The sequence below is a fragment of the Elephantulus edwardii genome, unplaced genomic scaffold (genome assembly GCF_000299155.1).
Source record: "Elephantulus edwardii isolate Elephantulus edwardi_28Jun2011 unplaced genomic scaffold, EleEdw1.0 scaffold00118, whole genome shotgun sequence".
Lineage (NCBI taxonomy): Eukaryota > Metazoa > Chordata > Mammalia > Macroscelidea > Macroscelididae > Elephantulus > Elephantulus edwardii.
Window position 1 is genome coordinate 1,897,729 of NW_006399868.1, and position 20,593 is coordinate 1,918,321.

General features: G+C 48.1%; 1 protein-coding gene across 1 annotated transcript in view; it reads left to right on the plus strand.

The window, feature by feature from the left end:
* The window catches only part of CDH20 (cadherin 20, type 2), a 69,028-nt gene extending 48,815 nt beyond the window's left edge, over nucleotides 1-20,213 (plus strand). The window contains exons 10-12 of the mRNA XM_006892725.1: nucleotides 5,427-5,544; nucleotides 9,763-10,014; nucleotides 19,626-20,213. Of these exons, the coding sequence (XP_006892787.1) occupies nucleotides 5,427-5,544; nucleotides 9,763-10,014; nucleotides 19,626-20,128 (873 nt within the window). The 3' untranslated portion in view covers nucleotides 20,129-20,213. The remainder of the gene's footprint in view (nucleotides 1-5,426; nucleotides 5,545-9,762; nucleotides 10,015-19,625) is intronic.
* Nucleotides 20,214-20,593: the final 380 nt, after the last annotated feature.

Below are 20,593 nucleotides of genomic sequence, written 5' to 3' on the forward strand. Positions count from 1 at the left end.
CAATTTCTCAGCCTTTTGCTATGACTTCAGTCCTATAATCTTTTTTTTATTTTTTGCATTTATTTATAACTTTTATTAAGTGGCTTTTGTGGGTTGAATTGCGTCTCCCCAAAATGTGAGCTGTGCATCGTACCTCTGTAGCTGTGAGTACAGGAATGGGGTTTTTTCCACTGTTATGTTAATGCAGCAGCTTTAGGGTGGGATGTGTCTTGGGTCTCTCTTGTGGTATAAAAAGAGCAGCTTGAGCAAGTGAGGAGAGAAGCAGCACAGAATGGGAGATCGCTGCACAGATGCCACGCCACCCCAGATCTCCCAGGACCAAAGAAACAGGAGCTACACAGAGACCAGGAGCGTCCCCAAGCGATGACAGAGAGAGCATGCCTTCCTCCAGAGCCGGGGCCCACAATTACAACTTCCAGGTGCCTTAACTGGGAGAAAATAAACGTGTGTGCTGAAGCCACCCACTTGTGGTATTTCTGTTATAGCAGCACTAGATACTCAAGGCCGTGTATGTTTAAGCCTAAGTGTATATTTAGTTGGGTGGTAACGCCCCCATGTGCTGTGGTGGAGAAGCGGCGGGGCCTCTGCAGTGGCCCACCATGTGGAAATGTGTGCTTCAGGCTACTGACCATGGAGTCAACCCTCCTCCCACACCTCAGACCACAGGATGAGCCCCCCTCAATTTTGCTCCTGCTCTGTGGGGTGCTTCCCTTCTCAGCTTCTATCCTCTGTGAGCCCACACTTATCTCCCCCGCCGGGTTCTGGGGCCCCAGAGCCTGACAGTGGGGAGATGGGCCAGGGCATTTTAAGGTGAATGGCTCCCCTGTGAGGTAGAGCTTCACCAAGTACGTTATTGGTAAGGCTCGGGCTTCGACAGGCCCAGACTTCCAATGCGGGTGTAGCTTCTGCTTCAGTGTCACGTGCATCCAGAGTGTCACCTCCGGCAACCTGTTCCACAGAGAGACGCTGTCTGAATCATCACAACGCATCCTGCCTCTGTGAACTCCCCAAACATGGCCCCAATGCGTCTTCAAACTTCAGGGTTGGTCTAGGGTGTACCTGAAATCTTATTTTCAACAAGTGTAGGGAAGGTCTACTCCCACAGCTATTGCATTTCTAGTCTGGAGAGACCTGAAGTATTATGGAGCCAATAAAAAAATGATAGGAAAGGCTTTACAGTGTCAGAAATGGTCCATGTTATTATGAGATACAAAGAAGGCTGTATAAAGGCTGCACGTGCGTTCTGGCAGTTATGTAAAATTAAGGTCTGTGTGTGAACAAAGACTGGGAGGCAAGACACAAAAAATAGCCATCGTTAGTGTGTTAAGAGCGGGGGCTCTGGTGGCGTAGTCTGTAGGGAATTGTGATGTTGCTACAAAGGCCAATTAAAGCCCATCAGGCACTCCATGGGGCAAAGATGAATAATCTCCTTCTGTGCGATTTACAGCCTCTGAAAACCTGCCAGAGGGTCAACCATGAGTCTCTTCAGGCTCAACAAAACGAGCAGTTAAGTTGACTGTGTGAAGCCAGTTGGATTTTGAGTCTTTTTAGTTGTATAAGACAACACAATGCACACCTATGTTTATTTCAGCTTTGTTCACAATAGCGAGGAGTTGGAAGCAACCTAAGTGCCCATCAACAAGCGAATGGATAGAGAAGCTGTGGTATATTCACACAATGGACTACTATGCTGCATTGAAAAACAATGAACTCATGCAATATTATTCAAAATGGTTGACTCTGGAGAACATTATGCTGAATGAAATATCCCAGTCACAAAAGGACAAATATTGCATGGTGCCACTGTTGTAAAAGAGGACTGACCTTGGGGTTGGGGAGAGACTGAGTAAGATGGGTTTAATAATGTATACTGCATTGAAATAGAGGAGGGAGAAAACTGTTTAAAAGAGATATGTGATTAGGTATTTCTGTCATGACAGGAGTCTAGAGCAATGGCTACATGGTGGAGTGGACCTGGCGGAGGGTTTGTAAAACAATGAAAGACTTTTTCTTTTACTTTTCCAAGAGGGTAGTGTTCTGGGGGGGAGGGCTTGGGAGGGGAGAAAGGTACAACAATGAATGAATGGAAATCCAAAGCCTCTGTAAATTTTACTGAAGACGACACAAAACTAAAACCACTAGTCTCATGTTGGCTCCAGCTTTTAGCGACCCCCCCATCTCGCTTCTGAAGGTACAGAGCTTTCTAGGCGGAGATGGCCCCTCTTTCCCCCTCAGAGAGACTGGCGGGTTTGAACTGCCAGCTCTCCATGAGCAGCTGGGTCTATTACGCACACCACCACCTGGGCTCCTCTGTGATATGACAGGAGAGATTAATTTTTAATCTGTAACATAAAGAGGACGATTAAGTAGTACAGTACATTGAAACCCCTCAAAATGAAACTCTCCAGATTTCTTAAAGGGTTTCAGAAGAGGAGGCTCCATTGCGTTCTGAGAGGGTGATGGCCCTTTCACCAGTGCTTGTCCCCGGGAGTCTCACATGCATATCTTCCATTTCTAAATCCATCTTTTAATGGTCTATTACATGGTCCTTTGAAGCACGGCTTACCTGTGACTTAGAGTAGAGTTCAGGGCACGAGCCACAAATCTGTCACATTTGTCATCTTTAGCGGGAGAGATTGAAAATCCTACCCTTTGATTTTGGCTTGAGGACATGTCTCCAAAATTGTTCAGAGGCACTCAGCTGCATAAGGACGGGGAGGGCATACAAATGAGGCTTCCTGGTGGCAGAGTCGGACGCTGCTGTCAGCTTGGCATCTGCACGGGCTGCAGTGTGCACGTTCCCCTCAGGGAACAGCCATAAAAGCCCCTCCACGGAAGCATCCAGCACCTTGGTGGCACCGAGGGCAGTATGAGTGTGAGGAGCAGAATGTGGCCAGTGGGGCTGAGGAGGAGGAAGTCCAATGCTGCCCAGTGGTCTGGGCCCCTTCGTGTTTTAAAGGCCCAAACCAGCCCTCCTGGCCCTCAGCCCACCTCACCCCCAGACTGTGTGTGGGCAGAGGTTCTGCAGGGATTTCCCAAGTTGTGAGGGGGACTGGCCCAGCTGCAAGGTGGAGCAGGCCCACCTCCTGAACCCTCAGCTACGTCATATCCTTTCCTATAGGTCCCATCATTGGTCCCCCAAGAGGAGGTAGCCCCTGAGAGGAAGTGTCCATACAAGGCACCGTTAGTAAAGGAGAAGAAAGCAGGACTGGGCTGTTGATGTCCAGCCCAACAGACCCAGAGGCAGCACCAGGAGTGCAGGAGGCAAGGGCCTCTCCCCCTGGCACTGGCAGAGGGGATGACACCAAAATGACCTCAGAGGCCCTGGCAGAGTGGCAGCAGCAGAGTGCACAGCGAGAAGCTGTCAGGACTGTGGTGTCCTCACTAGAGTTAATGCCACCTGTCACCCACCATCCGGCTAGTCAGGGTTAGGGCAGGTAGGCCACAGCACCCCACCATCGACCAAAGGGGGTACCCACCTTGACCATAGGAGAGGAGGAGCTGCAGGGCCCCAGGGTCACTCGAACCAAGGGGAGGGGGGTCCACCGACCCCACTTCTGATGCAGGTGGAGGTCACATGGGGTGATACCATGATTGACTGCTCTGGGTGACCCCAACCTTAGTGACACTACTGCATAGAGCCGCTAACAGCCATGGCTGACTTCAGAGAAAGTTCTAGAACTGGCATTTTCCCAGGCTGAGATCTGATGACTGGGTCTTTCTCTTAGAGCAGCAGCGGTCACTGGATGTTGTGACCGTGGGGAAGACGCTGCTCTGAGGTGGTCCTTCAGGGACAGAGCAGAAAGCTGCGGTCGCAAGCCCTCACTGAAGGGGGCTCAGAAGCAGAGCAGAAGGCTGAGGAAGCAAGCCCTCACTGAAGAGGGGTCAGAGCCCCATGATCTGTGTCCATCAGGAGGACGCTGGCTGGGAGCCCCTGTGCATAGGTTAGTTTTCAACACAAAATCAGAAGAGCCTTCCCTCCCTACACAACGGGTGAAGATGTCAAGATCAACTAGTCTCACCTGGCCCTCACGCCAGCCCCAGAAAGTGCCAGAAACAACAGGCCTGGCTTCAGCAGCAGGAGGGCCTACAGGACAGGCCTGGCTTCAGCAGCAGGAGGGCCTACAGGACAGGCCCACAAAGGAGGCGGAGTCTGGGAGAAATAAGATCAAACAAGAGAAGAACTGCTTGGCCAACACCTACCCCCAAACCTAGCCCCGTGAGGACGTGGCCACTGTCCACTTCCCACTACATTCTCTAACAGAGTCCGTCACCTCCATAACCATCAGAGCGGCTTCCTATTTCAAAAGATTTGTGGGAAAGGCAAACTTCCCCCTCCCTAACTTTGCTCCAGTCTGCTCTGTGTCCTCCAACTTCTCCAGCTTCCCCTCCTGCCAACAAAGTACGTCTGCCCTGTGGCCCATTCCCTGTGTTCCCTGTTCCTGTATCTGACAGCTCTTATTTGCCTCTTTGACATTCATCACTTCGAACTTGGAGCTTCCTAGAGACAGCAAAGGTAGCACTGTTGGCTAGTGGATATGGGGCTGTGCTGCTAATTCAAAGGTCAGAGGTTAAAGCCCACTGGCTGCTCCTTAGGTGAAAGGCGGCCTGTCTCTGCCTGTGTGATTTGCAGTCTCTGAAAACTCATTAGAGGGCCATTCTTGAGTTGGTTGTAGCTGATGGTACATGAGCACAGCAACAGAGATAGCAAAGCACTCTGCTGGCACAGTCTAGGGCAGGTGGCACTAACGAAAGGACCAGGTGACCAGGCCTCCCCAGGGGTTCAAATCCACCAGCCCTTCATGGGGAAAAGACAGGCAGTCTCCTCCGCGAAATTTATAGCTTCAGAGACCTGATGGAGAGAACAAGCAATCTAACCCTGGAAAAGGAACCCCAATGAGGAGATGAACCAGGTGGTGGGAAAGATAAAAAAACAGGGAAGGGACAAGTGGGAGGAGCAGGCAGGACCTTCTGGCTCCCTGAGGTCAGTCCTTTTCCACACTCTTTGGTGTGGCTTTGGGATGTGTGACTACCAGTTTTTGGTGACATCCAACTAAAAGGTCATCAAGGTGTCCTAGTGACACATCTGCTCAGCACTGTGATGACTAAAGGGTCGAGGGTGTGAACCCACTAGCTGCTTTATGGAATCACATGACAGCAGGTGTCCATAAAGATGTCAGGCGGGGAGACTCAGTGGGATGGGGCCACGGTGCCCTACATGTTGACTGTGGGTCGGAACCAACTCAGCAAGTTTGTGTTTGGTATTAAGGTTCTCATGTCAAACAACAACCCAAAACGGAATCCTGGGATGATGTGGGGGCTTTCACACATTAGAGAAAGAAAACCTGCTGTTGAATTTTCCCAGGTTTGGGGTTTCAGGAAGTCTTCTGCCTCCACCTCACATGGTGCCATGTTCCCTCCCTCAGCTGATCCAGACAGTGAGTGCTGTGGACCAGGACGAGCCACACAACGGCCAGCATTTCTACTACAGCCTGGCTCCCGAGGCCGCGAACAACCCCAATTTCACTCTGAGGGATAATCAAGGTGAGCAGGGAGATAGCTGGCTGATTGTGGAATTCTGTAGCCTGAGTTGGATCTGCTGAATACTACTCTATTGTGTAATTATAAAAAATAATACAAAAACACAATACAAAAAGTAAGAATCTATAAAAATTCGAAGTTTATAACGTATTTGGTAAATGGGCCATTTGGTAAATGCTAAGTATTGGCCATTGTTCAGCTGACAAAGAATCTACTGTGCAGGCAATAACCAACTGCAGAGGAGATGGGTTCTATTCAGTCAGAACATTTTCAAGATCTAGCAAGACATAATGCTATAATGATAGGGTAACAGCCACACACCTACAAAAAGGCCAGTTAATACAGTCATTCAAATTCACACACCACTCAACATGAGTGGGGCGGGTGGTCTCTTAAGGGTTCAATAACATTACGGAAAAGCTTGAAATGTTAGGAAAATTATCATAACGTGACAGAGACACAAAGTGAGCACATGCTGGTGGACAAGTGTGTCACAAACCATCAATTTGGTCTTTAATAGGGTTTTTTTTTAGATTCTCAATAAATATTTAAGACTATCATCACAAATATGCATTAAAATGAAATGCAAGTACTAAAACGTTCACATATATTCTTAATATTGAGAAGTTAGTTTCCAATTCCCACCACTTACAACATAGATGATCATGGTGTTACATCATTTGTTTTTTGGTTTTTTTTAATTAAGTTTAATGAACTTTTACAGAAATTTTGGATTTCCATACATTCATTGTTGCTTTTTTCTCCCTGCCCACCTCTCCCCCCTAGTTCGCTCTTCTCTTTGAAAAGTAAAAGAAAAATTATTTCATTGGTATACAATCCCCTCGCTCCCTGAGTACACTCCACTATGCAACCTTCATTCTGGACTCTTGTTATAACCATAATACCCAATCATATATCGCTTTCAAAAAAAAAGCCAGTGTCTGAAGTCACAATAAAATGAGAGGATTACTCAGATTAGGGAACTCTGGTGGCTTAGTCGTAAGGAGCTGCATTGCCAACCCAAAGGCACAGCTGCTCTGTGAGAGAAAGATGGCCAGTCTCCTCTCATGCAATTTACAGATTCTGAAAATCCACTGGTAGGTCGCCTATGAGTTAGCTTCGATTTGATGGCACTGAGTTTTCAAACCTTTACACGATCAGACAGGCACATCCGCTTATGGAGCAGCTAGTGGGTGGGTTCGAACCTCTGACCTTTCACTTAGCAGCTGAGAGCTTAACCACAGCACCACCTCGGCTCCTTGGTACTACAGTTATCAGGGGCAAATCGACCAGTTTCAGCACAGAAATAACTTGCTTTCAAAAGACACGCCCAAGGAAGTCCAGATTTCAGAAAGTGCTTCCCACTGCAGCTTTCCTCGACCCCTCTCTGGGCTGTTGTCAGAAGGGGTGTGCTGTCAGGAGGGTCCAGTCCTCAGAAGGGGTAGGCCAGAGAAAGAGACGAAGACCCCCAACAAGACGGCCAGGCACAGTGGCTGTTAACAAGAGGCTGTAGCATACCAGAGACGGTGAGGCTGACGTAGGACAAGATGTGGATCCCTTCATAGGGTTGCTATGAGCCGTAGGCAACTCCCTGGCACCTAACGACAGTTCTTTCAATGCTCATTCGGACCCGTGCTAAGGGGGTTACAAGCCTACAGCGCTCTCCTCTGGGCACAGATGGGAAAGGCAGAGACTTGCTCTCCAGCCAGACGATCTGCTTCACAGAAAGGTCAGAGCAACTGAAAACTGAATTCAAGTCTGCCAGGTGACGCCCTTCTGCTGTCATTCTGCTACCAGCTAGCTGGCTGACCTTGGGGAGGTCAGCCCTCTCCAGGCTGCCGTCACCTGGTTTTCATTCCGATTCTGAAATGCTCATTGTCACTTTATAGCCAACTAAACAAAAGGTGGCCAAAAGCCATGATTAGGCAAGACTGCTCTTACTCACAGACATCAATTGAGTATTTCAAAAGTAATTCTGCTCTATACCATTTTCTTCAATTCTAAAGGTTTCCTTTAAATGAAGGGCTCCACGGGTTATCATGAAATCACAAGGGGAACTCGGAAAGGAAGGGCAATTTCCTTTATAACAACAGAAATAACCACAATCAAATAGCCTAAGCTATCCAGCAGGTCACAGTGCTGAGCTCCGAGCTGCATCACGGGGAAGCCCTTCCTACAGAGGGTCGGTCCAGCCTCTAAGGACTGGTTTTGCATTGGAAATCGTGGGGGGACATAACCTCGGATGGGTCCTTTTCAGTTGTCATACTCTGCCTCGCTCTGACACTTATCAGCATCGACACGGAAATACAGCAGACTGCTTAAAGGTGATTTCAGGCATGAGTTTGTGGGAAGAGTCAGACTCTGAAACTTTTATGCTGCTGCATCATGGTGGCCGCGAGGAAAAAGGCTCATCCCTCGGACGTTTCCTGCCAGTCCAAGCAGCATGTGTTCAACAGAACACGGCGCCCAGATCTTCTCAAGACCCTTTGCTGAAGTGCACCTTCTAAACTTTATTGTGACTTGAGTGATAGTTGAGAGAGTAAATTGGTTTTCCTTGAGCCACTCAGAGTCTGACACAGTTACAGCCCTCTTCCCACTTCTACCCTGCATCATTTCTATTCACCTTTCTCCCCACCCCCCCACCCCGTTCCTGTCTTCTGAGTCTCTGAGCAAAGGCTGTCCTTCTGCTTTTGTATGGTTTATTGTTCTGAGGAAGGCGTTCCTCCCTGCTCTGCTCGTTTACAGCATAGACCTGTGTATTATTTAGCTGAAGGTTTAACCAGAGAGGTGTGTTCAGTTCCACTTCAATTCTGACACTGAGGGGCAGAGTCTCACGGGTTCCACCAGCCTCCGGCAGACCAGGATGCCTAATCATTTTAGGATTTCAAGTTGTACTCCCACTCTACCCAGCTTCACTCTTCTTCGTTCCAGACCACCGAGGCACGTTCTAAAGACTGGTGGATCTGCAGCTGATGGAGTAGATCCAATGTCAGACTCACCCTTGTGCCCAAAACTTAAGCTCTTTCTAGACATATACAGCGGACTATCTCAAGAAAGCCCATTTCCACATTTTCTCACTAAAGCATTATGAAAGGGGTTTTGTTTATGAAAGCTTTCTGGCTTCAAAAGGGTTTTTCCTCCACATCATCTTATTTGGCATTTATAATTAATGACCACTAGTAAAAATCACTTTAATTAGGCTCTGAGATTTTTAATTTTATTTTATACTGGTTTACGTACAAAGTCTGGCCCCTTCCTTGTGGAATGTGGAACACTTCCAGGGAAGCTTCTGTGGTGACAGTCTCTCTCGAAATCATGGCCTGCTATCCTCCATCTCCCCAATTTGTTCTCTGCTAAAAATCACTTGAGCTCTATAAAATATGTCTGCTTTAGACCTCAAACCAAGTCAAGGACATGTGAGAACCTTAAAAAAAATGTAAAAATCACAGGGTATATTATTATTACTCAAATAGAAATACAAATGCATACATGCATAAATATATACATCAGCTTGAGAGAAGGACGTCCAATAATTTGACTAATCCCTTTAAAACTGGAGGAAAAGGGGGTAAATTTAATAAAACAAAACCCCTGGCATTCCTGATCAAGGATAATGTTTTGCCAAATCCATACTCAGACCACCAGCTAGGAGAATTACAAGGTGTGCTGTGTGATTAGGGGATTTCAAATAAGCTTCTGTTAAGTGAACAGTTACTCAAAAAGCAGAGGAGGAACTGGTGAGGTATAGAAGAAAACAGCAAGAGACCTGAGCTCCAGCCAAAGTGGAGAGTGGCAGAAACCAGCCATGCGCCTCCCCAAGGCCCGCATCTTCCTGGGGCCTGCAAAGCCGCCGAGCTGAGCTGAACAAAGGCCCACAAGTCACCAGTGATTGCTCCTTTCTGTCAAGCTTTCCTGGGGACATTTTCGTCAGAAGTGAAGTCTTGACAGTTCGCCCCGGGCAGTTTTTCACAAAGGGTACCACAGGCACTGAAAAAGGGCTTCTCTCTTCGGCCGCAGGGTTTTGCCTGGAAGTCAGTAAAAATCTTGGTTTCTGAATACAGGTGCTGATGTGGCCGAAGGCGCAAACCTCCAGAGTGGCCCAGTAGCTCACTCTGCTTGCCGCCCTTGCCTTCCTCTGTGGAAGACCATCAGTCACTGGGCAGTCCTCGTTGTCTTTGCTCTTCTCACCTCCTCCTCCCTCTCTCATCACCTGCCTCTCAGATAACACTGCCCGTGTGCTGACCAGGAGGTCTGGCTTCCGGCAGCAGGAGCAAGGCACCTTCTACCTGCCCATCCTGATCGCCGACAACGGGCAGCCTGCGCTGAGCAGCACGGGCACGCTGACTGTCCAGGTGTGTAGCTGCGATGACGGCGGCCACGTCCTGTCCTGCAGCCCCGAGGCCTACATGCTCCCGGTCAGCCTGAGCCGCGGCGCCCTCATCGCCATCCTGGCCTGCATCTTCGTCCTGTTGGGTGAGTGGGTCCCTTCCGTCCCCGTGGGCCCAGCCGGCACGTGTGCAGATATGTCAGGTCCTCAGAGCAGGTGCGTGTGGCTGGGGAAAGCAGAGACAAGGACAGATGCCCTCCCTGCTTCTTTCAAGGGTAGTAACAATGCACACCCGGTTGGCACACACTGTGAGCAAAACACTGACCTGTGCAGCTGAACCCTGTCAGACGCTGGGATTAATCGGACAGACGTGGTCCAGCCTTCTCAGAATTGACTTCAGAGTAAACAGAATACAGCTTTGGCCTCGACCCCTTCTCCTAGCTCGTGTGTTTCAGAGAAGTAGTGGCTGAACACAGGAAAGGGAACGAGCCCTGAGGCAGAGCCAAGATAGAAACCCAGGCAGGCCCTGGCCCAGAACCCCAGGGCCAGCAGCACTGACCATCCCTCACTGCAGCCTCAGTCCCAGAATCCAAAACCACTGGTCAGGAGCAATCCCACCTGCTCTGAGCACTCTGCTCTAACACTGGCCGTCTACACCTATCACAGGTGAGCAGGCTGATGCCACTCTGCCCTGAGAACCTATGAACATCATTGTAGACAGAAAAAAAAACGCAGCAGAGAAACAAACCTGCTTGAATGTAGGTTTGACAACAGTAGGCGGGCTCTACCGGAGGTGTGTCAGGAGAGGGGGTCCCCCTGCCCTTTTGCCCAGTGGGAGAGTAGGTTGATGTGGCAGCTTGCCCCTGCAGTGTGGGAACGGAGAGAAGGCCTCACTGCTCGGCTGTGGTTGGGGGTGTGTGCATGGTACCAGGACCTCACCCTGGAAGCAAACACTACATAGCGCGCTGTTGCTGAAGTGGCCCAGGGGAGGCCCACGAGGTGCCCAGTGGCCAGGCCCAGCTTCAGACCATAGCCACAGTGCACACTCCTCGCTCTCATCCAGAAAGACATCAGGTCTATGCAGCCTAATGTTCCCAAGCTCTGGCCAGATCTGGTTATTTCTATGTCCATGGCAGCTTGAAGTCATGCCAGTATGTCATGATCCTCCAGTTTCTTTAAGACTTTCAGACCCTAGGTGGTTTTTGCTTTTCTGGAAACTTCCGATGCCTCCTCTGTGCTTTTGTGTCCACGGACACAGTTGTGCAGTAACAGCAGCCTCTGCTGTCATCAGGTGCCTCTGTGGTGTCCACAGGTTGGTGTCATCATGCTCAGTCAGAGGGCTGGCAAGCGGGGTTGGCCCTTACCACCCAAGGGCAGGACATCTGGGCACACACACAAGGGGAGAGAGTGTCACTGTGCTGTGGAGCCGAAACAGAAGAAAAGTTGGAATTCTGGCACACTCCTCCCCTAGCCCGGAGCGCTTCCCTTGTAGTAAGCAGTCCCCCACCCCCACCCCCATCCCCCTGCACTGGCTCCACTGAAAGGCTGCTGCCTACAGCCAACATCAGACCTCATACCGACACTCCCCAGGATACCCTAGTCTGGCCTGCCCACCTTCTGTTTGCCAACAGGAGTCCTTAATATTAATTATTCACCAGAAGAGTACTAAGTACTGTTACATTCTAGGCACCGGCTTAAGCACTGGAGGAAGCAGCATACAAAACTGATGAAAAGCCTCTACCATCACAGATTTACATTCTCATAGAAAACATGCAAGGGAATATGTAGGTGTATCTATCAGATAAGTGTTTAGTGAAGGGACTACAGACAGTGCCTTGGGAGAGGAGGGAGCCTGAAGGGGGCACCCTTAGAGAGGGTGGTCAGAGAAGGTGTCCTCTGAGCCAAGGTCTGAAAGAAGTAACAGCGTGAACCACAGATTTCTGGGGCAATCAGCTGTCTGGGGTGTTAAGACCACTGCCAGGCACCATGGCCCTTTAACGAAGAGCAAGGCCATCTAACAGGGCTGTTTGCTCCTGCTGATGAAATGAAGAGGGACGTGGGAGAGCACCACTGGGGCTGAGGGGATCTGCCTTCTCTCAGATGACACTGTGAGGCAGGCACCAGCTCCCTCTGCACAAAACCATCCAGGCAATGGTTTGCCAACTCCATACCCTTCACCGCACATAGAGACACACACACACCCCGACTTCTGAAATTAACAGAGCATCTATACATGTATCCCGACTCATTTGATTGAACTTAACCATAACAGATGTATCCATGCACTTAGAGAACAGACTCAAGAGAAAGAAATTCTGACTTCCTAAGAGAAAAAGCAGAACACTTAGTATTTAAAGCAGAATAGATACACAGGTATGAATATGTGTCATCCTTGATCCTATATTCACATCTGCACCAAGACAGTGAGTCGGACCAAAGACATAAGGTTTGGATGGAGCAAGAACGATTTGGAAGGATTTTTTGATGGGTCTGTAGGTAATGTAAGGTAGCCTTGTAACCTAGTGGAAAGAAGTGGTGCTGCAAATCCAGAGGCAGTTGCTTTGAATCCGTCCACTAGCTGCAGTGCAAGAGAAAGAGGGGTGGTCTCCTCCTGTGCAATTTACAGCCTCTGAAAACTCGCTGGAGGGTCAGCCCTGGGTCAATTCCAACTCAACAGTACCCAGTGGATACGTATCTAAAAATACTCTAAATTATAAGCTGTGGTTTCTTTTTTAGTTCAGTTCCACATGAAAGTAGAAGTAAGAATAAGTAACTTTTCTAAATCCTTGGATCCCTGGTACCAAGTTACTAAGAATTCTGGTCCCTGCCTATTGATTGGCAAATGAAAACCCTTCCTGCAAGTCCATGAATGGCCATAAGGTGGCACTAGCAGCCCTTGAGAAGAGTACACTGAAGAGAGGCCTTTAAAGGGACTGGCTCTAAGGAGATACTGCCAGACAGGCTGCCTTTTTTCTGCATTTGAAAAATACCTATGTTAAAAGTTCACCCTGATCCAGAAAGAGGAGAGGGGTTGCTCTAAAGAAGCCAGCGAGGATGCCGCTTCCTCCTTCCTGAGAGCAATGTGTGAGGCCCATCCTTGCTGCTTGCCTTTGAAATTGTATGGAGAAGATGGACTTCAGGGGCTACACTGAGCAGAGCTGTTCTAAACCCCTCAGCAATGTAAGCTCTTGTATTTATTTGCATGTCCCGTATACAACATCAGGGCCAGCAGAAATACATGCCCACCATACGTGAAGTAAAATTCATTAAGTTATGTTGTTGTCGAGTACGACTCATAGTAAGCCTATGAAAAGGCCGGAAGCCCCTCCACAACTATCGGCATTTATCAAAGTTCATAGAGTTTCCGGAGGCATGTTATTTATGAAGTGGATGCCACTCCTGCTTCCAAACCTGTCATAGAATGCTATTGGTTGAGTCGCCTGTGATGCACAGCGACCCACATGTACAGCAGCTCTGACCGTCCCTGTCCTGAGCCAGCCCCACTAATTCTGACACACCAACCACCATCGCCCCAGTTACTGTACCAATCCATCTCATCTGGGATCTTCCTCCCCTGCGCTGTCCATCCACCTATGAAGGAGGATTGGCCATCTACTTCTAAAATATAACTGACCTTTGAAAATTCCATGTACAGCAAAGACATTAAGCTATATTAGCTTTGAATTAGTGTTGCCATTAACAAAATGACATTTTGTGGTCAATTAAGCCTCATGCTGACTTTGTAGCCTTTTTTCCATGTATAAAACATGTATGTCTATTCTCAAAAAATCTCATAGGCCCTCACACTGTGCTTTTTTTTTTAATGGTGGTGGTGATGCCATCTAAATTGATAGCAGCAACTCCTATGCACCTCAGTGACCCTCTGAACAGATCTGAAGCATGCCCTCTCCTGCGTCTTCCTCATCTCTGACAGCCTCAAGCCCATTGTTAATTGCTTTGCCAGTCCATCTTATTCAAGGTCTTCCTCTTTCTCTGACCTTCTACCTTCCCAGCACAATGCCTTTTTCCCAAGGATTGGTTCCACCTGACATGCCCAGTATATGTGGGCTCAAGTGTTACCATCCCTGCATCTAAGGAACATCCTGAAGGCACTTCCTCCTTGACAGACATGTCTGTGCTTTCAGCAGTCCAAGGGATATTCAGTACTCTTCTCCAACACCACAACTCAAAAGCATCGATTCTTCTTCTGGCATCCTTCCTTATTCATTATCTAACTGGCAGAAGCATAGGAAGCAACTGAAAATGCCATGACTGGAATCAGGCCCACTTTAATCTTTAAACTGGCATCTTTGCTCATTAGCATTTTGGAGAGGTCCTTGAAAGCCAACTTCCCCAATGCAACATGTTTTTTTTTATTTGACTGACTCTGATGCACATCATGCTTGGGAGGGTGGAGGGACAGCGCAGGAGAGGAAGGCCCTCTATGAGGTGGATTGATTCAGTGAATGGGGTAATTGGGATGGGAGTGTCAGAGACAGTGCGATTGGCACAGGACAGAGCAGAGTTTAGGGCTGTTGTACACAGGGTCGCTATGAGTCGTAAGTGACTCGACGGCATATAACAACAACACAACCATGGATGTTGATTGTGGATCCAAGTAAAATGAAATTGATGACAACTTCAGTTTTTTCTGATATGATGTTGTCTATTTGTCCAGCGGTAAGAATTTTTTGCTTTCTTAATGTACCGATGGAAATCAATATTGAAGACCATCATTTTTGATCTTCTAAAGCAAATGTTTCTTCTTCAAACAAGGTTGTGTCATATGTATAATAGACTATTGATAAGTGTTCTCCAATTTTGATGGTGGATTCTTCTTCATATAGTCCAGTGTATGTTGTTGTTGTTGTTAGATGCTGTTGTATAAAAAATTAAATCCTCAGTGAACTGTCTTCTGCCAATGAAATCTTTCAGGTGACCATGTTTTCCCCAAACTTGAGTTTCAGGGTTATATTTTATTTAAATAGAATGACCTAAAAACCAAAGCACAGAGTAATTTTTCCAGAGAGAGACCAGTTCTAAGGAGCTCTGATGGCCTAGTCATTAAAAAGCTGCACTGCAATCCCAAAGATGCACAGTTCAAATCCACCAGATGCTCTGCTGGAGAAGGCAGGGCTATCTCTTCCTATGCCAGTCAGATCTGATTCAATGGTACAAAGGGCGGAGGGGAAGGAGACAGACCAATTCTGTAAAGTCCATCACTGTTAAAAATCTCTGATTTTTAACTGCTCTTCAAATTTTGCTACCTAGCATTCCACTATGACTCATAACAAGCCTATGAACACAGATCTGGACCCTTGCCCTGTGCTCTCCTCTCCATCCTTGAGATACTCAAGCCCTTTGCCACACTCCGTTGATCCACCTTGTGGAAGGTCTTGCTTTCTGTCATGGACTCGCCATCTTTCTAAGCATGATGTCCTTTCCTAAAGATTGGCCCCCAACATGCCCAAAGTATGTGAGACAAAGTTTCACCATCCTTGTCTGTAAGAACCCTGACTGAATTGTCTCCAAGGCATATTTCTTTTTTTGCAGTCCATGGGATATTCAGTATTCTTCTCCAACACCCTAACTCAAAAGCCTCAATTCTTCTTCCATATTCAGTATCCAAAGGTCAGATGAATAAAAAGTAACTGAAAAGACCCTGGCTTGCAATCAGGTGCACCTTAGTTTTTAAACTGACATTGCTGCTTCACAACACCGTGGAGAAGTCTCTGACATTTTATTTCCCCAATGCAACACATCTTTTGATTTCTTGACTGCTGGTACCAAGGGTGTTGATTGTAGATACAAGTAAGATGAAACTGTTAACAACTTTAATCCTCATTCCATCTATCATGATGCTATTGACCCAGTAGTGAGGATTTGCTTGAAAAATGCTGAGATGTAGTTCATACCAAGGGCTCTATTTGATCTTCTCCAACAAACATTTCAAGTCCTCCTTGCTTTCCGGAAGGAATGTCGTTGTTGTGTACTGTCGAGTCAGAACCGACCCACAGCTGACCCTCCAGTGGGTTTTCAGAAACAGTGAATTGCGTGGGAGGAGACTGTGCATCCGTCTCTGGCAGAACATCTGGTGGGTTTGAACAGCATGCCTTTGGGACTGCAGCACAATTTCTTACCACTAGGCCATCAGAGCTCCCTAGCAAGGTCGCACCATCGGCATAACACAGGTTGTTGATGAGTCTTCCTTGGATCCAGATGCCACATTCCTCTTTATTAAGTCCACCTTCTCAAATGATCTACTCTGTGTACTGACTGAACAGATACGGAGAAGAGATAGATCTCTGATGTTCACATTTCTTATTTTAAACCATGCAACTTTCTTCTTGCTCTGTTCTAGGATTCCCATTCTTCTATTACCTGTAATATATTATGATCCACAGCTTTTGCATAATCAATAGAACTGATATAGGCACCCTTTTAGTGTTCTCTGCTTTCAGCCAAGATGTAGCTAACAAGAGCAATACCTCCCTCATGCTATGGCCCCTTCTGAATCCTGCTTGAATTTTTTGCAGTTTTCTGTCAAGGCACTGTTCTAGCCATTTTGGAATAATCTGCAGCAAGATTTTACCTGCATGTGATATTAGTGATATTCTGTAATTTTCCAAACTACAACCCTTATTCACTCCCAGAGTCATCTCTCTGAAGCCGTTTCCAGCCCACTAGGCAGCCTAAAAGACCCTGTCTCTGGGCTCTTTTAACAACACTTTTAACTATAGAAGCTTTGGTGGTGCAGTAGTTAAGAGCTACTGCTAGCTAGAAAGCTTAGTGGTTAAACACTCTGCAGCCACTGTGCAGGAGGAAGATATGGTTGTGTCTGTAGAGATTTCCAGCACTGGAGACCCTATCGTGCAGGGACCCTTTGTCCCCTAGGTGCACTCGGAGGCAGAATGGCCTTAAAGGCAGTCGACTTGGGGCTTTTGCTTTGTACATGACAGCCCTTTTCACCCCTGGCCTGTATCAGTAGTGTGTCTACAATCTGCTTAGACTGTAAACTCCAAAGAGACAACATCAGGCCATATTCAATTGTCTCCTCAGTGCCTTGCATGCTGCTGCTGTTGCTGCTGCTATAAGCTGTCAAAGTGGAACCAACCCACAGCTGATCCTCTGGTTGGTTTTTAGAAGCTTGAGATCACACAGAAGACTTATATTTCTCTGGAGCAGCAGGTGGTAGATTTCAAACTGAGTACCTTCAGGTTAGCAGTACAACTTCTTACCACGAGACCACCAGTAAGGCACTAAAATACAAATGGCTTTTACAACTACTTGCCGAATCTCACCAGCACAGAATCTCACTTCTCCAACCTACTTCCATTGAGTTACCCTCCAGCTTCAACTTGCCATTCAAGCTCCCATTCCTCAAAGCCCTATTGGTCTCTGTGTCTAAAATCTGATGATCCTTGTAGACGATGCCTATTTTTAACACAGTACATAATTGTTTCCTGTATACACATATCTCTCAAACTATCAGGGGAACCATTAATTATTAACAGCATTAATTGACATTTACATAGAGCTCATTCTGTAATTTCTTGTTTTAAAAAATAACATTGAGATCCATGATTCGGTCTTTAATCTGTTACTACACATATGACTGTCCTCATTTTTCGCCCCTTGGATAAACCGGGGGGGGGGGGGGTCTTATTTTGCAGTGTTGTCAAGGTGTCACTGTTCACCAGCTGTAACAAAGCACACTAGGGGGGGAAAAATCAATATAAGTTCTACAGCTCAAACCTCAACAAGCTCCCGGAAAAACATTTTCAGTCACAGAGATACACAGCTCAATGGGATTATCGCTCCCTCTCTTAAACCCCAGTGAACACACGCTGGGGGTGGAAAAGATGGCATTTTTTGGGATAAAATTGTATCCAAACCTGCAATGGCACATCTAAGAGTGTGGTGTTTCTTTGATAACATGATGAATTATAGGAAATGTCACTGCTCACTCCCTCCCTTGCACAAACACCTTTGGATGCAAAGTAGCAATCTCTTCAATGGAAGCACTGTCCAGGGTCTTCACTTATGCATTCTCTATTTCTTGGAGCCAGTATAAAAAGAATGTGACTTTGGCTCCTGTTTAGCATACATGTCTATATGCATATGCATAAGAGTTATATTTATAGAGCAGAATCTTATTATGACGCTAATATAAGAAAGCAGATTGTGCCTACATAAAATTTCCATATTATAATAAGAAAAATATAGACTCATTGTTATAGTCAGGAAAGAGGATCTTATCTGTAGTTTATCCAACTCCACTGCAAGCTATGTTGTTGTTAGTTGCTGTCTAGTGGACTCAGTGATCCTATGAACAACGGTTCTGACCTTGCCATTTTGGCACTATCATCATCATCTTTGATGTGCTTGAGCCTGTGTCAATTCATCTGGTTGCAGGTCGTCTTCTCTCTCTGACCCTCTGTACTACCCAATATACCTTTTTTCTAGGACTGGCTCCTCTTGACAACACATCCGAAAGTATGTGAGACAAAGCTTCACTGTTCTTCCCTCTACTGGGCGTCCTGGTTGCATTTCCTCTAAGATCTCAGGCTGGAGTGTTAAATGACATCTGATATTGACAGCAGGGTGACACACACACTTTCCATAATGCCAGCTAGTGCAACCAAAACCCCATCAAACACACTGGTGTAGTGTCAACTCTGCATGGCAGGAGCTCTTTGGGACAAAGCAGACCTGCCCCATAGAGCTTCCACAGTTGTAATCTGGAAAGAAGAGAATGGCCTCGTCTTTGCACGAGTGACTGGAGAGTTTGATCTTGCAAAGAGCAGCCAGTGCTTAATCTATTGCACCACCTGGGTACTCCTTAGTTAATGCAAAGAGATTTCAATGCACCTTCCAACTGAATTGCTTGCAGAGAACAGGGGGCTTCATTCACCCACACACCAAGCCTTTTTCCTGTGTTTTCATTATTTATCATCCTTTTTCTCAGTGTGATGTGGCAGGTAGTGAGAATAAGGGAGACTTAAAATAGGTTTTCTCCAGGTTTAAAGGTGCAGAGCCCCTGAGCTCATGGTGCAGTAAGGAATTTCTCTGTGGCTGTTGTGGGTGGTTGTGCCATCAAGTCTGAAATGACCACGGCTTGCCAGCGGCTTTTTCCAGGCCGTTTATCACACGGGACAGGACTGCCCGTCCTTCTTCTCCGGGAGTAGCTGGTGCAATTGAACAGCCTGTCCCTGGACTTGCAGTGTTCCATGGGCATTGCACTGTGCACGTCCACTGTCTTCTCGCAGTGCTCTACGGGCATTACACTGCATGTGTTCACTGTCCTCTTCCCACTCTGGGCTTGCAGTGCTCCATGGAATACGCACTGCCTGCATTCACCGTCCTCTCCACCCTCTGGGCTTGCAGCTCTCCACGGGGTACTGCACTGCCCACATTCACCGTGTTCACTGTCCTCTCCCCGTTCACCGTCCTCTCCCCGTTTTGGGCTTGCAGCGCTCCACGGGGTATTGCACTGCATGTGCACATCCACTGTCCTCTACCCGTCTGAGCTTCCAGCACTCCACAGGGTATTGCCCTGCCCATGTTCACTGTCCTCTCCCTCCTCTGGGTTGGCAGCACGCGGATGGGGTACTGCTGGCATCCACTGTCCTCTGCCCCTCTGGGCTTGTAGCTCTCCACGGGTACTGCCTGCATTCACCGTCCTCTCCCTCCTCTGGACTTCCAGTGCTCCACACGGGTACTGCGTGCGATCACGTTCCCTGTCCTCTCCCCGCAGTGCTCGTGCTGCTCATCCTGTCCATGCGGCGGCACCGGAAGCAGCCCTACATCATCGACGACGACGAGAACATCCACGAGAACATCGTGCGCTACGACGACGAGGGCGGTGGCGAGGAGGACACGGAGGCCTTCGACATCGCGGCCATGTGGAACCCGCGCGAGGCGCAGGCAGGCACCGCCAAGACGCGGCAGGACATGCTGCCCGAGATCGAGAGCCTGTCCCGCCACGTACCCCAGACGTGCGCCGTGAGCAGCTCCGTGCACAGCTACGTGCTGGCCAAGCTCTACGAGGCCGACATGGACCTGTGGGCGCCGCCCTTCGACTCCCTGCAGACCTACGTGTTCGAGGGCGACGGCTCACTGGCCGGCTCGCTGAGCTCGCTGCACTCAGCCACGTCGGACTCCGAGCAGAGCTTCGACTTCCTGTCGGACTGGGGGCCGCGCTTCCGGAAGCTGGCGGAGCTCTACGGGGCACCGGAGGGGCCAGCGCCGCTGTGGTGACGGGAGCCGGGAGGCGCCACGCCGGGCGCGTTCTCCGCGGCTTCGCGCAGCCAGCCACGTGAGCAATACTGTGCAGGAGGGAGAGGAGGGACAGGGTGAGCGGGGCCTCCTCGGATCAGCTTTACGTGCTCAGGCGAGGTTATTCATCAGAAGGCAGAGAGAGGAGGGCGAAATCGCCAATGCCTTTCTTTTCCATCTTTCATTATTGTCCTTTCAAATGATCATGACCTTGGGCTTGGAGTCCAAGCTGCAATGGCACCACGCGGCAGTTGGCATTGGGGTGTTTGTCAGTCCCATAGACCTTTGCCGCCACAAACAGACCCATATCCGAAACACAGAGGAGGTGATTGGAAACAGAAGATCTCCTGTCATCTCACCTACTTTTCTATCTTATTTGAGTCACTATTTAAAGTTTGGGGGTTTTTAATTGTTCTTTTTAGGCAACATATTGATGGGCTTTGTGTT